This window comes from Blastomyces dermatitidis, assembly GCF_000003525.1.
Source record: "Blastomyces dermatitidis ER-3 genomic scaffold supercont1.2, whole genome shotgun sequence".
Classification (NCBI taxonomy): domain Eukaryota; kingdom Fungi; phylum Ascomycota; class Eurotiomycetes; order Onygenales; family Ajellomycetaceae; genus Blastomyces; species Blastomyces dermatitidis.
The window spans coordinates 1,598,799-1,610,865 of record NW_025544775.1 but is presented as its reverse complement, the minus strand read 5'-3'; the positions used below and the strand labels follow the sequence as shown (position 1 = coordinate 1,610,865).

Sequence of the window (12,067 nt, the reverse complement as noted above, 5' to 3'; positions counted from 1 at the left end):
TGTGAGATGTTTCCCACGTTGTTATCTTGACATGTATATGATGCCTGGGGCGACTATATTTGCGACATGTGATATGCGTGATAACTATCAGAAGATGTTTGGGGGAAGAAGAATGCTGTGTTGCCATGTATCTTTCTTCCGTGTCCCATCCGTTTATTACGATACGTCGTCCGAATAACAGCACTCGGGTAGATGCAAAAAACTTGTGAATTACGATTTTCCTTTTTTCTTTCTCTATATTCTAACAAAACTCCAGTGGATCCTTTTTGTTGTCCTACGCATAAGAAATGTTTATTTATGCATCAAAATATCTATAATTCTAAAAATATACTCGACAGATGTTCAAGAGTACACGTAGTAAAAGCGGACATAGATTAAATTGAACCCAGATATATAGGCCATATTTCCACAAAAACATGCATCGGTACATACATGTAGACACATTCGTTCAAACTCACATCTATTTTTATGCATCTCTCGTTCGATATATATATATACATACATATAAGATAACACTAGGATGCTGGAACCACGCACCCTGCGCAAGTCTGGGATGATTAGAAAGAAGAGAGAAAGCCGTGTACAAAGAAAATCAGAAGACATATAGACATACAAATATTAAGAAGAGATTTCGTCGAATTAGTTTTGAAAGCCTCAGAGACACACTGCACAACGAATCAATGATCTACCTATATATATATAGTGGATATAGCTTATATTGCCATCGAATAATCAAACAATTGACATCTTAGCAATCCCATCCGACCGCCAGGCATTTACTTTTCTGTGTACGAATACACAAAGTTCCAGAAAAAATAAAATAGAACCAGGAAATAGGAGTGAGTATCCCATCCCGATCACCAACCACCAACTCATCTTCTATCTACTCAGTCAAGGACTTAAATAAATCTTAAATTTCCCATATTTAATTGAGGGGGAAGGGGGGTGGGGGGGGGGCTGGTTTCCCCCCCTCTTTTCCTAACATAGCCATTTCCCATCTTGCGAAGCTGGCGATCCGTAATCTATTATGCTGAGATAAAAAGGTAAAAAAAACAAAAGAACTCAAGGGGGCCTATGATCCAGTTCCATGGAGTACAACAAGGGGTGAAAAAAGGAGAGCTAGAAACAGAAGGCAGAAAGGAAAAAAATAAAAAATAAAAAAAATAGAATCCAGGTACCATATGCTCAAATCCATATGCCCATCAATCACAAATTGTAAAAGTATAACCATATAAATCAAAAAAGAGAATCAAACGCCTCGCCCCGCAAAGGGTAACTAAATAGCCAGACAGCGAAGAGCATGCCCAACTCGCAGCAATATTCAAATAGGCATTCATCATTCATCATCACTCATCAGTATCATCACAAAAATAATTAGAATGATAGCCACAAGCTGGCAGCTAACTGATAACCCCCTCCCTTTTTTCCTTTTTGGTTGGACAGTTCAGGTGGCTAAGTACCTTATCCTACCTGCCAGGAAACAAAACAGATGTGACACGATGATGTTTCTTATTTTTCCCAGAGTCTCTGGAACTGACAGTCATGATTTGATGTAGTTGGAACCATGTTGTTGTGGCGACGGCGGAAGAAGGGTTATAAGGATAACCGAAGGGAATATTAAACCCAACTGAAGGGGGCAAAATAACAGAGAATCGCCCAAAATAGTAACACCCGTTAAATTGGGGTCAGGTATAGAGCAGAAGCAAAAGCAGAGCCAGGACGAGAATTCAATATACAAAAAACAGGATCTCTATCCCAAGAAGGGTGTAGTGGGAGAGAATACATGAATAAGAGGGCCCAAAAAAATCGAAAAACTATAAAAATAGTAAGGATAACTAAAGAGTTAGTTAAATCAAACCAAAACAAAGTAAACGAGCCGAGCAGGGATGGAGTCAACTCTCCAAGGCAAAAATAATTTGATAAAAAACTTATTGCGCTCAGAGAATATTGCCCACCCTGCTTGCCATTTCCAGTCATGTTTTCCCCGACAAAATGCCATCCCAGCTCTTAAAAGTCCCATGTCCAATACATGCTATATATCCTGTTTGTGCCCCAAAGTGCCATACATAGAGGATTAAATAGATAACGCCGTTGGCAGACAAGATACGCTTCTTCCAGAAGTCGTACAACAAAAGGGAAAATCGACAAAAACTGTTTTAGCATAAAACAAAGCCCCGTTGTTTCAGGAGGTAGGAGGGTGGCGATAAATAAGTGTGACGATAACAAAGGGAATAAAACATGAAATATCACAAGGTAGATTTAATAAAGGTGTAATGAAACGCACTTATGATCCAGATGGAGAAGTAAGGGGTGTGGAGAAACGTTGGATGATTCGAAGGCCAAGCGATGGTGATCCTATAAATAGCGAAATGAGCATCCGTGCGTAACGATCAGGGCTGGAGAGTAACGAAATTCCGCGCTGATAGCCAGTCCTAAAAGGCCCCGCAATACTACAGCCACACATCGCCTTCTTCCCCTCTTACCCACTTCCTCCACACCGCATCATACGCATCTTCCAGATCATTCACCCATCGTTTGGTATCGAAGAGTTTACTTTCCCATCGATTCAGGAAAAGCATTTTTCTCAATTCAACCAGTCTCCCCCTAGCACGACCATGGCCACCCAGTTCATATCTCAGATCCAGGCCAAGACTTATAGCACGTTTTTCATACTCCTCATCTGAAGATGCAATGAGCTCATGAGCAGCTTGGCGACCAGCTTCAGTCTGCGGGAGGGCGCTGGTGAGGATGCTGGAAGCCATGCGGGAGCACATTTTATATTTATATCTGGGGAGGGTGAGAAGTGGGGTACCACTCCAGAGGACGTCGGCCGCAGTTGTGTGGGCGTTGCATTCAGGGGTATCAAGGAACAAATCACAAATGCGAGCACGAGAAATATGTGCATGTTTGGGAGCGACATCGGTGAAAACGATGCGGGAGGCCGTGGCCTCGCCGGCCCAGGCAACAGCTGTCTGTTTGAGATTGTGTTCTCCAAGTTCTGGAAACCGAAGAAGCCAGAGAATTGCGTTCGGGATGTGGGCAAGAATACGTAGCCAGGTACGAAACGTGGTTGGCTCGATCTAAAGCGATTCGAAAATTGTTAGTTTCATTTGAGAAATTGGTCCAAAGGGATAAGCATTTTTTGAATAGCGGGAAGTTTTCATACCTTATAAAGTTGATTAAAGTTACCAAGGATTATGGCATCATCACGGAGATCGGGGAACATCTCTTTGCGCATTTTCCACCTGTTACTTTGCTCCTCTTCCCAGGTCAACCGCCTGTCCTGCGAATCTGGAGCACTCTGGCGATGGTCACAGCAGAAAAATGTATGACGGGTAAAAACGATCCTCTCTCCATAGATCCAATCTTCGAGGTCTTCGCCATGATCCTCCTCTACCAACCGATCTTCGACCCGAGTAATGCGTTTCCTTGGAGCGAGGGTTTCAGGAGGAATTGAAATCTGGTCCGCAAGGATATAGTCGCACCATTCAGCGCCTAGTGTACCCGCGAATCCCATAAATGACATGTGTATTGGTGCCGGCCTGGCGGCGAAAACCTCATTCCTTGCTCCACGGGTATAACCATTTAGGTTTATCAAAATGTGTATCTCGTCATTGACGATTTGTTCCACTAGTCGATCCACAGGCCAGCTGCTGACATCACGGAAAACAGGGGCTTCACGTTCTATCTGTTTTCGATGCACGGAGTTGTCACTGGCTGTTGTTGCATAGCAAAACGCCTTGACTCGAGAAGGGTTATGGAGGCCGAAAACAGACTGCATCAAGTGCGCAAGCGGATGATTGTTGAAATCTGATGAAACATACCCGACGTTTAAATGGGGGTTAGGTGGTGGGGGAGGGCGGAACACCGTTCCAGGCAGCCAAGGAGATCGAAGTGTCGAGCACGATATTCGCAGACCATTGCGTTGCGAAATGTGACGGATTTGCTTTGCTGAAAGGGGGCATGTAAAAGTGTGGAACGGTAAAACGGTCGGGGCGTTGGGAGCGGCTAAACTAGCTGGGAGTTGCGGCCGGGAGTATTTCGAGGGGGGATACTCTTTGCCATGAACGTATCGATCCTGATACCAACGCCAACCGATCCACTTTATCGCTCGTTCGACGAGCCTCACAATTCTCGAGCCTTCCCATTTCTTTCCCGCCCAGTTTCTCAGAAGAGCGTTCAAAGAAGCATTGTAATGGCTCAAAACCGAGTCTTTGCCAACGAGAGCTAAACTAAGCCCGAACTGGTCCCGCGGCATGGAAGCTAGCACACCACTTCCCCATGTTTCCCCATCCTTGAGCTGCTTATCCACGATTTCAACAACACGTTTAATCCAGCCGGAATCAACTCCCATTTCCTTCGCATCCCGAAGCATCCCCTTGTCATCGACATGCCATCGGTCGCGGGCACCATTGCCAGTTGCTATCCCACCTCTGCCACTCCAATTGCAAACCGAGTTCAATGCGTTTGCAAGACCACAAACTGCCTCTGCAAACTCAGGATTAGCAGCAACGGCCCTTTTATAGTAACCAATCGCATCGTTAATCCGCCCTGAATCTTTAACAGCATTGGCTAAATTGGCCAACGCAATGTCGAATTTACTGTCGCATTGCACGGCCTGTTCATACATTTTGATTGCGGCTGGGAGTTGTCCAATGTCCTTCAAAAGACTGCCAAGGTTCGTATAGAGATGAGCATGTTTCGAGTCAAGGTTCAGCCCGTAGTTATAATAAGCCAGGGCAAGAGCAATTCCGCTCCCTGGAACAACTCCAGGGATATCCGGCAGCTGGTTTTCGCCAGATGCATGGGACGGATTAGGTGGTCCAATCTGCTGGATGCTCGCGAGCAAAATTCCGACGTTGTTGGCCGTGGATGGGCTGGGCTGGAGTGATAGAGAAAGGTAATAAAGAGCAAGAATATCACGGACTCCCGTAGAGGGTTTTGAGCCTCCAAGACTTGAACTGGAAGACATTCCATCTTGATAGATTTTGGCCAAAGAGAGCAACGAGTTGCTGGTAGTAGAAATAGCTGCCTTTTTGGCAATCCCGTCGGGGATGTGCTGGAATCCAGGGAGGTTCCCTTGGGGAGGGAAAACGAGTGTCGCTGTTTGCAGTGCCTTATCAGGGTAAAGAAGCAGTGCGTTGGTAGAGTCGCGCCGCTGCGAGGGTGCGGGGAAATTATGACGATTGTCCTCCTCAAAAGCCGACAGTATCAGGCTGATAAGACTTCGAATTCCACGCCGCCGTCTCCCTGCTCCGATGAGAATGGCATCTTCGAAGGCGGACGCTGCCCCGCTATTATCACCCAAGGCATAGAGCATATTACCCTTTGCGTGTATTAGAGCAAGTATTCTTCCATTATCGCAGCCAGGTATAGCATATCCGCTTGATCCAAAACCGGGGGCCGCATTTTTGTTTGTACCAGCACCGAAGCTAGGAGGACTATCAGGTTCCGCTTCATAATCAAATGCTGCTTTGTCCATGGACTCTGTAGTTGAAACGCTCGACTCTCTGCTCTCCGTTTCACTGTCTGTTTCGCTGATAAGACCGTCCATCTTGAAGCATTCTCCATTCGCCGTAACCCGCAGAGCTGTTTCAACGTATTCAATGATATTAACTGCTTCTTTACCCCGTTGACTACTGCAGAGGAGACCAATGAGGTGTTCTACAGCTTCGAAATAACTTGGACGCAGCTTGACAGCCCGTAGCCAATGGTTGAGCGCCTCCTCACGACGATCAAGAGCGAAAAGTGTCGCCGCAAGATTTGATATCGCCTCAACGTGCCTATCAAAAAGAGAAATGTTAGGACAACAAACGCAAAATGGGCTGTTCGACTATCACAGCAGCAATAATAAGGGGGTGAGACGTACGAAGCATCCTTATTAAGTATTCGAGTATACCACCTAAGGGCTTTATCATAATCCCCAAGGCCGTAAGCGAGACATCCACCAACAAGCATTCCATCAATCCATTCCCATCCACTTTCGAGGCAAAGGCTAGAGAGGATTTCCAGGGCAGACGCAGCATTCTCCATCACCGAAGCCTCACTGTACACATTAGCACCGGAAGAGCGACATATCGGCCGAAGGTTATCAAATCCATTAGCATCCGCTAACCGGTGATTCGAATGCTGACCGAAATTAACGCGTTTGTCGTGGTAGTTCCGCATGAGATTGTTCCCGGGCACCGTAGAATTGCGCAAAGGAAATTGTTTGCCATCCATCTGATTTTGTGTCATCAAGTCCAGTGGCCGAGAATGGGTTCGAAGGAACTGTTGATTTGGAAAAGTAGCATCCGCATTACCAGACTGTGAGCTGAAGTCAGAAGCCGGTTGTCTTGGGGGTTTGGGGTATATATTCGGTTTGGAACGGCCATTATTGTCTTGGATCCCTAGAGCGGCATTTTTCCTTCTAGTATGGTGAAGTGAAGTAAGTAGGTCAACATATACACTATGTGCCCAGGAGAGAATCTTTTCTTTAAACTCAGTATTCCTTGGTCTTGAGCTAACGTCCGCCGTTGACCGTTGAAACGCATTCTGTTGCGGTAGAGCTTGCCAGTTGAAGTTATCTAATTGGGGTTGCCTTTGCTGCAGCGTATCGTGTCGTGCATTTTGCGCCGATCTAGTGTGGTAAGGAGCGTTATTTTGCTCCCAAAACGTATCTAGTTGGTTTTGTTGCGAATGGCGAGGAAACGACTCCTGGACGACTGGGTCCGAATTATACAACTGATGCAGATTTTGTTGGGTTGGTTGGGCTGGTAAGGGGTTCCAGGAAAATCCTAGAGTAATTAGGTCCGTGGAAGGGAGGGACTGTCTATTAAAGGGTTGTTGCAGGGACGCAAAAGCTGCGGAGTTATCTTGAACAGGGCCAAATGCGGGTGTCGATTGGTATCGTGCATCGCGAGACGCAGCAGGTCGATACGGGATGTAGGCACCATCAGGCCAATAGGGTCCATAAGGACCAGCCCCCCCGGAGGCGGTTGGGCCAAGATTAGACTGCAACGAAGAAGCCAATACCGTCGGGATGGGAGGGCCATTTTGCATATAGTACCTCTGTGACGGAAGCAGCGATGCTGTTTGATTTAGCATTGAATCGATGCCAGGCGGACAGTGCAAGGACCGAATCCAACTTGTGCCATTGGTGTTTTGGGACATACCACTCGGAAGGCCGGTGGATCTGGTTCCCTCGTACTTGTAGGTTGGCGGGAAATTCTGAAATTGGGACGCCGGAGGCGGTTCGAGGCTTTTGTATTGCCATGACTCAGTTGGAAGAGCGGAGTGTGGTGATATAGGCTGGCCATTATCCAATGATGAAACCAAAATATGCTTTAACGCTGGACGCTGAATAGATAGATCACCAAGTGTGCCGTCGTATCCAGCCGCCAGCGTTCCGTTGGGCGTTTTCCGCCTCAGCGTGTTCTCTACAGTGTTTCCATTTTGAACCAAAGACGCGGTCGTCAAATCTTGACCATTTGGTCGCTGGATGGGTCGCTGGTATTGGACCCGCTGACGTAGCATCACCGAATGCTGCTGCTGGTCTGGGTATCCATACTGCTGACCCTGGCGGAAAGCCGATCGCAAGGAGTTGCCGGCCAGATCATAGAGAGGATCTAATGGGTCGAAAGGCGGCTGATGGTCCAGATGGTGATGTAGGAAGTGGTGTGACTGCTGTGCCACAGACGGTAACATGGCTCTTGTCTGTGGAAGAAGGGGGAACACTCTCTCGAAGGGTAGAGGAAAAGGAAGAAACGATCGACAAGAGCAACGGACAACAGGGAGCCTGCCCAACTCTTTATCGACAAAACCGTTCTTTTGATCGTTTCAGACACCGCATCATGCCATGGCTAGTCAAACTCAGTAGTGTTAGAAAGGGCACTAAACGCCAATCAAAATAGTCCACATCAATCCATGAAGTTCATTCCCTTACAAAGCACAACGAACGACGGGTAGCTTCCACGGTAATGGCTGGTTCCAAAATATTGTCCAAAAAGTTTTCGGCTATAGTTGTGTGATGAGGCTGTCTATTGGAATAGATATATTGATTGATTGCCCGGCCTGCTGCGTAGTGCAAAACACGCCAAACCAGCAGCGAGCGACTGAAGGACTATAGTCTCGGGTCCGGCGAACCGTAAAACCCACTTCAACTGGTATACGAGCAAGCCGGAAGCGCTGGTTGGGGTCTGGAGTAAATTTTCGACAGATGTCTGGATAATTCGAATTCGGAGCGATGTTCGGAGGATATGTAAGAGCGGAAGTGGACGCAGAGAAGAGTTGTAGTTTAAGTGTAGGAATCCAGGTTACAGGCGTCCTGGAGAAAACAGATAATACCCAGCGAGGCGGAAGAAATTATATTTCTAGGGCCCTTTGGAGATAGACGTCAGATGTGGTTGATGGAAGATGAGAAGCAAATAGAGTAAATAGTGAGTGACGAAGGGCGCGGTCAGAAGAAAAAAAAAGCAAGCTGGAGACGCCAAGGGTGACCAGAGATCATGCAGGCGCACTTTTGGATCGCTGCCTATCAACTCCCCGGTGGGTGTGCTAAAGGGTCAAAGTCATCCACACTCACCTCGAAAAACTACAGAGACATATATATAGAGCGAGGGCGGTGGAGGAGAGAGAGGGACGGAGAGTCTGGTTAAACGCGATATTGGGAAATATGAAGGCTCCCAACGAGGCTAAAGCCGAAGGATCTACGAGGGTGAAACGCAATAATAGCGGTATTCAACGGAGAGACGAGGTCGATGCTAGGTGGAAAACGGATCAACTGGAAATCTAACGGGCAAAGGGCAATCAATAGAAGGGATCGAGGGTGGCTATGGCAGCCGGTGTTAAGAGGAGAAAGATGCGGTGGGGAATGCAGAAGTTGAGGAATAGTGACCGCAGATAGAGTCAGAGAGAGTCAGAGTTAGAGAACCACAGTCGGAGAGACGGATAGAGAGAGGGAAACAGGAGCAGAGAGAACGTGATGATTGACAACGTGGTGGAGAGGATCTTTTGCTGGATGTTGTTGCATGTCTTGGGTGGGTGTGTAGTGGATGTTGCGCTGGAGTGGATTGCGGTGGGTTGGGATCCACCGGGGTTTGACAAGAGGCTTGCTTAGCCTGGGTTAGCTCGCGCCTGAACTTTGAAACCAAGCCCCGTCCGACCACCCATATGATTGTCCAACCCACCCAGTGGGCCAGTGGCAACACACCCACAACGCCGCTGGCTATAAGGCCTTGGTCATCTGGAGCCGCCAACAGCCAACTGAAGACCCCTTCACCTGCTCTGCTCTGGCTTTTCTGGTGGACAAACCAAGGTACGCACAACTTGCAGGTCAACACCCGTCGTTTTCCAACCTGCAGACTTGCAGCCAACCAACCCAACGGATGGCCTTTTTGGGGGGGGGGGGTGCGCTGCCCGCTTATTGGGCTGTAGCCATTGGGCGACAACGGAGGGGGGTCAGCCTTCTGCACAAGGGGTGGGACAGGGAGGCGGCCGCCTCGGCAGGGTTTAGCGGGCTAGTCAAAAGCCCTTGAGCGCTAGGCTGGGGACTGTTACTGGCGGCCCTTTTAGGGCTTGGTTATGGGGCTCCCTGGCTGCGGAGACCCGGTCCCCTTCGAGCCTGCTGGAGCCCAAGCGTCGATTGTTGGCTTGGCCAGCCCCATCGAATGACAACACCGCTCGAGAAAAGCAGTAACTAATAAAAAATATAGATAAAAAAAAAAAAAAAAAAAAAGCAACGTTCTCTACGGAAAACTCAAAACAGACATCTAGGAGATCGCGACATCGCTAACGTTTACCTGCTTGAGACTTGATGAAAGGGGTTTCAAGTTCGAAAATGTTTTGAGCCCTACGTTGTGCCCAATAATGCAATGCACGTATCTGTTTCGAGAGAGGCTGAGCCTGCTGCCCTTCCATGTCATGAATCATCGGAATGAAGTTGTTGACTCGTTGGCCAGCCCAATCCCATTTCAACAGCGAAGAGTCCCCAGGCAACTGATAACCTCTGAGAAACTCGATGAGAACAGGACAGTTGATTTATCAGGTTTGTTCTACGCAGTAGGTGTTGACCGACGGGCCGGGTTGGCTGCTGGGCAAAACCGTTATTATTGATGAAGAAATTTAAAAATTAAAACGACCAACGGCTCACCAAAATATCTTAGCAAGTGTCTGCGGTCAAGTCTACCATTTACGACTAGATCGGAATAACCCAACCCGTGCATGTTTCGATGTTATGCAGTGGAAGATTCCATGACACTTGTATGGGCTCTCTCTCAGCCATTGTAAAAGTCCATACATCCTCACGGGATTCTAGCCAACTTCCCTAACCAAAACTTAAGATCGATGGGCCCGCGAAGTTGGTACACTCCCGTTTTCCAGGGACGGACGTCGCCCTGGATATGCTGCAGAGGAATGAATCATATATCATATCCAGCTCAACGACTTCCTTCCTGCTATCAGCATCCTCCTCCTTCCCCCAGGGAAAACTGTTGGAATTTTTTGAGTAAAATCCAATGCGGGCGACGGCTCCACAGAGCCTCCCAGAACAAACATGATGCTGATGCCATGACTTCTTCCCCACATAGCTCCCCGAGGATTCGAGAAATCTCGACATTAGACGGATTTTGCAACCACTGCGCTCACGAAATACTTGGCGCACATAGAATCCTATTATTGCTTAGTTGCCAAGTACACCGCGGATTTTAATAACCATCATGTAATTATTAAATCACACTATCTGAAGGACTTGTAAAATAAAATCTCGGTGTATTATAGAGACAGCATGAATATATTTTAATTCAATGCAAATCTTGGCTGTTGAACCATGAGTTGTAGAAGCAGTGCAAGTTAGTAGTAGTAACTAGTAGTAGTAACCGTGCCAAGCGCAACTTACTACCATTAGTGAGTGCACCCCAGTGTAACTGTAATATCACTGCAACTGTAATTATCATCATTCTTCATCTTCAAGTATTCATTAATCACCGCCATTATATCTAAATCATCTAAATTCACTGAAGCTCAGCTTCAAAACACCATTGACACATTAAAAGTAGATTACAAACTAAAAATTGCAAAGATGATATGAGAATTTAAAGTTTCATATATAATCTTGATAAAATAAATTAAAGAAAACAAATCAAAAACTATAAGAGCTTCAATCAATTGAACATTGAATAACACTTAGAAGAAAGCTCTTAAGAGATGAATAATACAGTTAAATACTAACATTTATTCTCTTTTTATTAAGTATATCAAAGCTGCTGTGAATTGTATAATGATTTTTCATTAGTCTGATTCTGACATCTCTTATTAAACTATGAGTAAGATATAAGTATATAAGTCTATAAATTATCTATTAGACTATAATAAAGTGAAAGAGAAATTCATAAATTTAAAATAGATATTTAATAAAAATATAAAGTTTAGTATTAACTAATTTAATTGCTATAATTCTGATAGCGGAATAATTAATACAGTTATTTAATATTATTTCAGTGTGAGAAATCAAGATATATAGATTTAAAATCTGTAGAGAATATATTAAATTCAAAACTTATACATTTCAGATTTTTAATAAATATAGAAATGTATAAATTATTATAATAAATTACTCTATATTTCTGAACTGAGAAGTTATTATTATATATATTAAATTATTACTCATTTATACTTTCTATATTTTTATTATTTTAATATAGTCTTAATATCTGTATTTTCTTCTATATAACTAGCATTTTATCTGTATTTAATATTATGTAAGAACTTACTATTATAAGCTCTACTTGTATATAAGTATAATAAAAGAATAATAATATTAATAATTATTTCTAGACTGGCTAATAAGACTATAAATTTTATATTTAATCTCATTTAATCTAATCTTATACATCTCTTAGTATGAATCTCACTAAGACTAATTATTAAAAAAATATACAAAGTAACTATTTATCAGATTTTAAAATAAGACTATAACTTAGAAAAAATAAGAAACTGATCTTATTTAATTTTATTTAGTCTCATTCTTAGTATAAAGTTACTATTTTTACACATTTTAAGGTTTTTTTTAGACTATTTTTAATTTTTTAAA

General features: G+C 44.7%; 3 protein-coding genes across 4 annotated transcripts; 2 read left to right on the top strand and 1 right to left on the bottom strand.

Moving 5' to 3' along the window:
* Positions 1–404: 404 nt before the first annotated feature.
* BDCG_01507 lies at positions 405–9,392 on the bottom strand. Of its 2 annotated transcripts, XM_045417016.1 has the most exons (5): positions 8,564–9,392; positions 7,925–8,359; positions 5,870–7,841; positions 3,167–5,783; positions 405–3,080 (listed from the first exon to the last, which is right to left on the bottom strand). In XM_045417016.1, the coding sequence occupies exons 3-5, from the start codon at positions 7,684–7,686 to the stop codon at positions 2,451–2,453; spliced, it is 5,064 nt and encodes a 1,687-aa protein (XP_045273949.1). In that variant the 5' UTR covers positions 7,687–7,841; positions 7,925–8,359; positions 8,564–9,392; the 3' UTR covers positions 405–2,450. The 2 variants fall into 2 exon arrangements, with proteins under 2 accessions (XP_045273949.1, XP_045279619.1); XM_045417017.1 differs by having other exon boundaries at positions 640–3,080; positions 5,870–8,359; positions 8,564–9,280.
* On the top strand, positions 8,487–9,254 carry BDCG_01506 (uncharacterized protein; the record flags this gene model as incomplete). The annotated part of the gene is made up of 2 exons (XM_045417015.1): positions 8,487–8,530; positions 8,593–9,254. 2 exons carry the CDS (start codon positions 8,487–8,489, stop codon positions 8,771–8,773), a joined length of 225 nt encoding a protein of 74 aa, XP_045273948.1. The 3' UTR covers positions 8,774–9,254.
* On the top strand, positions 9,276–10,802 carry BDCG_16373 (uncharacterized protein). The gene has a single exon (XM_045425616.1). It carries the CDS (start codon positions 10,324–10,326, stop codon positions 10,684–10,686), a length of 363 nt encoding a protein of 120 aa, XP_045279618.1. The 5' UTR covers positions 9,276–10,323; the 3' UTR covers positions 10,687–10,802.
* The last annotated feature ends 1,265 nt before the right edge of the window (positions 10,803–12,067 follow it).

Coding starts and splice junctions, on each gene's coding strand:
- BDCG_16373 (XM_045425616.1), top strand. CDS start 10,324: ATGGGCCCGCGAAGTTGGTACACTCCCGTTTTCCAGGGACGGACGTCG.
- BDCG_01507 (XM_045417016.1), bottom strand. CDS start 7,686: ATGTTACCGTCTGTGGCACAGCAGTCACACCACTTCCTACATCACCAT. Junction 5,784..5,869: donor ATACTTAATAAGGATGCTTC/GTACGTCTCACC, acceptor TCTTTTTGATAG/GCACGTTGAGGCGATATCAA. Junction 3,081..3,166: donor ACTTTAATCAACTTTATAAG/GTATGAAAACTT, acceptor GAATCGCTTTAG/ATCGAGCCAACCACGTTTCG.